Source organism: Centrocercus urophasianus, unplaced genomic scaffold (assembly GCF_019232065.1).
Source record: "Centrocercus urophasianus isolate 14NV4802_14NV808 unplaced genomic scaffold, USGS_Curo_1.0 seq_14, whole genome shotgun sequence".
Taxonomy (NCBI): Eukaryota; Metazoa; Chordata; class Aves; order Galliformes; family Phasianidae; genus Centrocercus; species Centrocercus urophasianus.
In genome coordinates this window covers 11,613,724-11,621,869 of record NW_024884586.1, presented here as the reverse complement: position 1 = coordinate 11,621,869, position 8,146 = coordinate 11,613,724, and the positions used below count along the sequence as shown (strand labels likewise).

Below are 8,146 nucleotides of genomic sequence, written 5' to 3'. Positions count from 1 at the left end.
AGAGGAGCGATTGTTGAGATCCCACTGAGGAAGATGGCATTTCAGCAGTGCTCTGATGCAGCACTTCGGGTAGGTGTGTTGGTAAATGTTACAGGGCTTCCACTCGCTAATTGCTCAATATAAACTGTACAGTGAATATGTTGCACTGCCTGTCTCTTTGGTGGCCAGAGTTTAGATTAAGCCTGAAGCTCTTTCACCTGCTTCTGACCAAATCCGCAAAGTCTGATGACCCCATAGCTGGGGTTTTTGTCCACTGGGCCTCACTGCACATCTGTGAGTCCAGAATGTAGTTAAAGGCACATCCAGTGCAAATGTGTAACTGAAGCAGACCTTATTTGTGTGTGTGGAAAAGGCTTCCAGTGCCAGCTTATTGTTGCTGTAGGATTCCACTGGCATTTTCTGAGGCTTGTACTGACATGATTAAATGGAGAGAGCCTTCTGCCCTGGCCTGACTGCATCGTGCAAGGCGAAAACAAGGCAGGTGCCAGCCAGCAGCAAAACCCACAGGGTTTGCTGTTTGACTTGTGCCGCTGAAGGGTTTATTCTGGTCGATGTTGACAGAAATGTTCATCATCTGTGCAAGGAATCTGCAACGGTGGAAAATCGGACCGCAAGGGAAATGCCATTTATATGACAGTATGGACTTAAGGAAGGGAAAACAGGCCCATTCTCAGCTGTGACTCAAGTTCCATGTTGCCAGTTCCTCACCACAAAATTTTACAAGTGAAATAATAAATCACTGTGTTTGTTCGTTTGAAATATCAAGTCTTAGCGTCTTGGATTCTGATAGTTTGTAAGTAATGTGCACAAGCCTCCTCTCCCCCTTTGCTCGTAGGTACGGCTCGCACGAAGGTCGGATCTTTAGAACACCACAGCACCAGCTGTGCGGGAGCCGTGCCGCAGCCGGGCCGGGCCGTGCCCGCGGCTCCGCCCTCGGGGCGGGCAGCGACAGAACCGCTCAGCGCTGCACCGCCGACCGCCTGCAGACGGTGCGGGACTGAACGGAGGTGCCGTGCGGAGCCGGTAAGGGGCGCCGCGGGCTCGGGCAGCCCGGAGATGTTCAGTGAGCCTCTCGGCTCACCGCAGCGCTGCGGCGGGGAGCGGCGGCCCGAGGACTGCCTCTACAGGCGGAACGGCGGCGCGCTGCGGGAAGGAAGCGAGCGGCCGGGCTGGGGACGAGGAGGGGAGGCCGTCCTGCGGGAGGACGGGGTTTGTGGGATGGGTCACGGCACCGGGTCCGCGGCGGTACCGCAGTGCGCTGTGTGTATCTGTATGTATGTAGATACACCGTGCCCCAGGGCAGAGCCGCAACGCCTCGGGGACGCAGCGTCGTGCCGGCCGCGGGGTAATGGGACGAGGTGCGATGGGATGCGGAACGGGCTGCTCCGAGAGGCTGCGGACGAGTCACGGTCCCCGTCGCCGCTCACTGCCATCCCGCCTCTCCGGGGCTGCGGCACGGCAACGACCGAGCTTCGTCCGCGGGCGAGCGGTCCCGGGGGGCTGCAGAGATTCCTTCGGCGCGGTCCTCAGCCGCGGCGTTTGGACAGCTGTGTCATCGGGGCCGGTGGGATGCCCCAACTGGACAATTTGGGAATCCGATTTCTAATTAAATCACAAAAGACAGGTACATTGCAGCTTTACTGCCGTCAAAGCCATTATGTTTGTTTCGCGGACCTTTATTATTCCGGCCGTGACTCGCTTCTGCCAAGCGGCAAAGCTGCGCCGTGCCGAGCTGAGCCGCGCCGCGCCGCGGGCACTGCGGGGCTGAGGGTCTCTCCAAGATGGCGGCGTCCCGGGGCGCTGCAGGCTGTGCCAAGAGCCCCGGGTGCGGGAAACATCTTGGGAAACATCACATCCTGCAGCCGAGAGGTTTTTTTTTTTTTTTTTTTTTTTTTTTTAGCTTAAGCAAGAAAGAGGAAAAGACCGTTTACTTACTTGGCTTGTGACTGAGAAGGACTTCAGTATTATTTTACTGCAAAGCCACTTTTTGAAGTTCAGTTGGGAAGAAAAGATTCCACCAGCTTGTCGCTACGGCCTCATAACTGCACACAGAAGTAGCTCCAAGCAGAAACGTGGTCAAAAGCAGTGATGTCAGTACCCCGCTGCAGTCTTTTGGCAAAACTTGTTATCTAAATTCCTGCAGCACTTTGGGACAGTCGACTCCCACCTAGGCTTTGAAGCTAAATACAATACCAGGTCCTTCTGCTTCGAGTGTGTCTATCTGTCTCCAGATCTGCTTGGTGCTGGGTCTGAAGGAGAGCGTTGGGTGTGAGGTCCTGGGAAGCTTTGCACCAAGTTGTTTACCGTGGAAAACATTAACTTTTTACATGTGTAAATAGTGACAGGGCAAGGGAGAATAGTTTTAAACTAAGAGAAAGAAAATACAGATTAGGTATTGGGAGCAATTCTTTACTCAGAGGGCAGTGAGGCACTGGCTGCCCAGAGAAGCTGTGGATGCCCCATCCCTGGAGCTGCTCAAGGCTGGGTGAGATGGGGCCCTGACAGCCTGATCTGGTGGGGAGCAGCCCTGCCAATAGCAGGGGTGTGGAACTGGATGGACTTTAAGGTCCCTTCCAACCCAAGCTGCTGCTTGATTCAGAAGAGCCCATTCTCTGCTATGGTGGGTATGAACATTCAGCAGTAGGCTCATACTGCTCACACATTTCATCTTGTAGACTGGCACAGCTGAGACAATTGTGGGGAAAGGGGCAAGCAGCCTTGCAGTGCAGGCAGCTCTCAAACAGCCCTTAGAGAAGAAAGGAAGGAGCATAGGGTGGCTTTGGGGTTATTGGTGGATTGCTGTGAAAGAGAAGACATACAGGACCACAGGCCCTTCTTGCAGAAGGTGACAGCTGGTGAGAGCTCTTGGGCAGGATGAGCAGCAGTGCTGCAGCCAGTGGGGCTCTGGGCCCAGCGCCCAGCATGAAACCTTCTCTGTGAAGGTGAAAGTCACTTTTGTCTCTTCCCTTCCAGTGCTTTTCTGATGGCCAGTGACTTTGGTCACACAGAATCCCTTGCTTCCTCACCACATATTTTGCCAATTCTGTACATATTTTAAATATAATAAATATTTTAAATCTATTTATGCCCCCCAGACAGGGAAGAAGCATGATCAAGATGAATTGCGTCCTGCTAACCGCCTGCATTGTTCTGCTTGCTTTCTCTAGTTCTGGTGAGTATAATGGAGGCTCTCTGCTGATGGAATGTTATGACAGTGTGTGAAGGAATCATGGAAACAATGTCTGAGAGGGAAAAATAACAAGAAAGGCCTGCATTATTTAATGTTGCTGCAGGGAATTAGGGTAACTTTATAGGCAGGGCTTAGTTTCTGTGGCTGATTGTCTTTGGTCAGAGCAGAGAGCTGTGTGCAGAACATGCTGGTGTTTAATATGGCAACTAAACATGCTGTTTTGCTGGTGGAATATTGAATTCCCGATGTATGATTTAGAAATAAGGAGCAGAGAACAAGGGAGATATGAGGTAGGATGAAAGGAACAAGGGAAAAAGGGATGGAATGCAATTCTAGTAAAAAAATCTCTTATCTGTGATGTTGGAAAATCTGATTTTTAAATAAAAGGAGCAAAAAATAATTATGCAGGGGATGTAAGGATAAATGCTTTTCAAAATGAAATATGTGAAGCACATGCTTCAAAATCTTACTTGCAAAATTACCAGTCTCGGCGTGTGCACTGACAAAAACTTGTGCATTTCAGCTTGTGTTTAGGTTAACAACCAGAAATACGCTTTGGGGCAATCAAATGCAGCCACTGTTTCTTCATTTTTCTTTTCAATTCTGCTTGTTCAGTAAGGCAAAACTCTGTCTTCTTAGGTTATGCCCTGAGGTGCTATCACTGCGAGAACAGCCCTTCCTTGTGCAAGACCAACAGCACTTGCTTATCAAATGAAGACACTTGCTTGCAGATGAGATTTGGTAGGTATACTGACTTACAGAACTAAGGTAAACATGGCTGTATCCATTTTCATTGCCTGTGCACTTCTGTACTGGACATAACTTGAATTTCTTAGCCTTCTGCAATAGAAGGTTGCAAATATAAGCTTGAAGGTCATACTAGTAGTAAATTGGTGTATTTTGACTTCTAAGTGACTGATACAGTTTGAGATGATTTGGATATTTGATATACACGTGTATTAGCATTTATACAGATGTCTCACTACATACTGAGTTTGTGGCTGACACACTTCTTACCTGAGCTTGTTGCCTCTAAGGAGTCCAAGCGGATAAGCCCATGAAGGCATAGAGGGGAGAAAACTTTTCTGAATTGGACATTCATTGTGATCACTGTAAAGTTTATATTTCTCATGTAAAGATGGGGTTAATATGGTACGGATAAATACCTCAGCTGAAGATCATTCTTAGCTCTGTAACGAAGTATTTACTCATCTGCAGTTCTGGAGTTTACATTCTGTTTGAAAGGCAGAGATGAAGGTGTGGCCATTTTCCCAGACTTCCTTCGGGTTGTGGGTTACTCAGCACAGCCTTTTAATTGCTTTTTTTTTTTTTTTTTTTTAAATAAAGAGATTCTGAAGCTAATCACTTTCTAGTTGGAGCTCCCCTACTGGGAGCTTGGCGTCTTGCATGAGGATGTCCACAGTTTCACAGAGCAGGCTCTCTGGCAGGAATAAGAGCACAGGCTGTGTGAGGTGAACCTGCTGGCTGAGTGCTGAACTACCTCAGCTCCAGCAGCTCTTGTCATAGTGCATGTCTCTTGGAAATGAAAGAATGAGCAAAGTGAAACAATCTCCTGGCTCTACTGCCCCAAAAAGACTGTTGTGCTGATTTTAGGACTGACATCTTCCCAGGATGGTTGTTGCTAAAGCTTCAGTCTAAGCAGGAATTCCCAATCTGTATCAAAACTGGCATTGCTTTCAACATTCTCTTAATCTTTTTAATTATTTTCCAGGTAAATTGAGAACGTCCTCCTGCTGGAAGTTGTCTCAGTGCAATGTGAATGATATTGCTGTATTCTATCAGTTGGATAACTTTGATTACTTTTGCTGCCAACAAGACTTGTGCAATGAGGGTGCAATTACTGGGGTTAACAAGGCAGCTTTCAGTATTGCTTCTGTAATAGCCATGTTATGGATGCTTCTGTAGCAATCCTGGTCTGTATGCTGTCTTTCCAAGCTGAAATTATACAAAATCATTATTAACTCTTTTCTCAGTTGTACTTCTTGCAGTTTCAGTTGAAGTTTGAAATACTTTGAAATACTACAGTTTGAAGTTTAAATACTTTGAAATACTACAGTTTCAGCTGAAATAAGGCCTTTTAATTTTCAATTCTGTTTTTTAAGGTTCCATCTGGTAAACTGCTGTCTCCATTTGCGTGAAGGAGACCAATATTGTTAACATTTTCAGGAAGTTTTGGCATGGCATCTGCTCAGTGGAAATACCTAATTCTGAAGTAGTATTACATTGTGGAGGACCTGGGAAAACCTTTGAGGTTGATATGGAAATGCAGGAATAATGTATGTTTTGTGATGGAAAACTGTAATTTCTTACTTCAGCATGAATTCTAATTAATTTTGAGATTTTGGTTCTTTTGGATGCTACCTTTTCATACACAAAGCAGTGAGTTTACCCTCAACACAACAGTGTTGAATCATATGCATAAACTTGCTGCAGTATCCATGAAGTTTTTGTTTTTAGGTGATGCAGACTCTTTGTTCCAATATCTAGTATCTATGTAACATTTTTTTTCACTTATACAAACCAATAACGTAACGGTCAATACCATTATTTTGGAGGAAGGCATCTAACTTTCTTAAAACAAAACCAAAATAATGCTTTTAGTGAGGAAATCTCTTCCTTTCTTTTATATTTCTGTGGGCCTGCAGATTACATATGCCAGCTTCTTTGCTGAGCTTTCATTTTACAGTTTAGTTTTGCTTATATTTTTTCTCCAAGTCTAGGATTTAAGCTAAGCATGTGCTTTGCACTAAATATTTCTTAGTATACCAAAAATTGTTTATAAAATGCTAAGGAATTAAAATGGCACATCTAGTTTACTTTCCCGTGTAATCAGCTTTTGTTTTTTTGAGACACATGAACAGGTAAACTTAATGCTTTAGGCTTCCATAAGAGCATTAAACAAAAGTTTGCAGACTTTTATATTTTGACCTTTGTGCAACTGTATAAATGGCAGTCAAAATACACATGCATCTAAATAGCATGAAGAATAATGCTCTGTTTGTGTGTGTACGACTTCTAGAGCTCGAACGCTGCACATTGTTTCGATTCTGTGGTGGAGGCAGACCTTTGGTGCTTCCCCTGGTCTTAGGGAGCCTCTCAGTTAAGTATGATGCCAAATTTTCCTTTGACAAGTTTGGAACTTTTAGCATGTTCTCACAAGAGTCTACAGCCAATGGTATATTCTTTTCCGAGGGCTCTGGCTTGTGCTTTCTGGGGGGTCAGTGATACTGGCTCACTCAGTCATAACAAAGGCAAGGGACTGCATTGTGTTACTCCAAACCATCATGTATTCTGCAAAGCACCTTTTGGCTAAGCTTACCTTAGCTATGAAAACATCCTGGGATCTCTCTGGTCACTCAAAATATGAAAGCTACGCTATCTTTGATTAATAAAAATGTAAAAAAGGAAATGTGAAAAGTGTGGTTATTTAAGAGCACGCTACTTACAGCCCAGTGTAGTTCTCATTTCCAAGCAAGACGCATCTGTACTTTCCATCTGGAGACTCTCCTTAAATGTGACCAAGGCTTCTTTTATTTCTGACCAGGAGGTGGCTGCTACATATAATCAGTGAGTTTTGGCAGAGTGATTATAGCTTTTGGGAGTTGTTATGCTGGGAAACAAAGAGGGTTAGAGTCTTTCTCTAAGTGAAGTAGTACTGGTATGACACAGGCCACATATTCTACTGCTTCCCTTCTAAGAGATGTCAATCTCTTAGGAATGTCATGTTGAAAATACTAATTTCCCATCATTTGGGAAAGAAGACTTGTCAGTGCCAAAGCATATAATATAACATACTTTGGTAGAGGTACAACATTCCTATGGGAAAAATAATAAAAGGTGATAGAGCTGAGACATTTTAGAAATAACATGGAGAATTTGTAGGAAAAGGGAAGTTTAAAAAAGGGGAAAAGGCAAACAAAAAAGGATTAATATTTAAAAGACTTAACAAGAAGAGTTAATTCTGTAATCACAGAGGTAATAAATTTCTGTGGTAGTAAAGGAAGGTGGTAAAACCTTCCTTATTATGAGGATGGGTAGCAAATATTTTGTGTGATTAACTGTGTTCTGTGAGATACAGGTTAGTGCCTGTGGCTGTCTACATTACCATGGAGTCTGGGGTAACATGTCACTGTTTTCTGGGTTTTGTTGACATTGTTTTCCTTAGTTTTTTAAATTATCTAAATTGTATGCTCCATTCTAAATTAGTTGCACAATTAAAACCCAGTATTTATCTGTTTACCTTTGAGCATGCTTTATTTGTCAATACTGAGAAAGCAGAGAGCTCAGCAGAAAGCTGAGCAAGAAATTTCTTCCCACTTCTGATTGGATTGAGAGAAGTGAGGAGGCTAACAAACCAGGAGCAATTCCTCCTAAATGTGGAGGAATTGCTAAGGCAGTAAAGAAGTTCCAACAGAGAAATCTCCACCCGTCTCTGAGGGACGTGTAGCTTGCTGATGAGTAAAATGAGCATTAGGGCTGAAGGGAGTTCATAACAGGGAAGTTAGGCTGGAAGGCACACAAAAACACTAAAACCAATTATTTGTGAGATGCACATTGTTCTCCCAGCATGCTGTACTTTCAGACTTAATGATGCAATTTTAATATCACACTAACAGGACCTTGATGCAGCACACGGCATTTTGGAGTGGGAGAACCAAGCAGTGGATTTGGCTGTTGGGGTTCCAGAAGCAAGCAGGGTGTCATTTCCACTCCCATCTTTCTAAGACTAGTTGATACATTGGATTAAAGGGTAAGGAAGAGCCGTGGATGATACAGTCCTCATGAGTTTATACACTGTGTTGATCATTACAGCAGGTCGATTCACACTGCAAAGAAAAGTTGAAGTTTAAGGAAGTTTCGGCCTCTTTCACTGAATTGGAACCATTAAAAAATATTTGGAGCAAAGATGTAGATAAGTTTTCTGAAGCATTTTCT

At 44.3% G+C, this 8,146-nt stretch overlaps 1 protein-coding gene across 1 annotated transcript; it reads left to right on the top strand.

Annotated features, from left to right (window-relative positions):
* Window positions 1–940: 940 nt before the first annotated feature.
* CD59 (CD59 molecule (CD59 blood group)) lies at window positions 941–6,620 on the top strand. The gene is made up of 4 exons (XM_042814014.1): window positions 941–1,023; window positions 3,096–3,172; window positions 3,830–3,931; window positions 4,923–6,620. Exons 2-4 carry the CDS (start codon window positions 3,109–3,111, stop codon window positions 5,114–5,116), a joined length of 360 nt encoding a protein of 119 aa, XP_042669948.1. The 5' UTR covers window positions 941–1,023; window positions 3,096–3,108; the 3' UTR covers window positions 5,117–6,620.
* The last annotated feature ends 1,526 nt before the right edge of the window (window positions 6,621–8,146 follow it).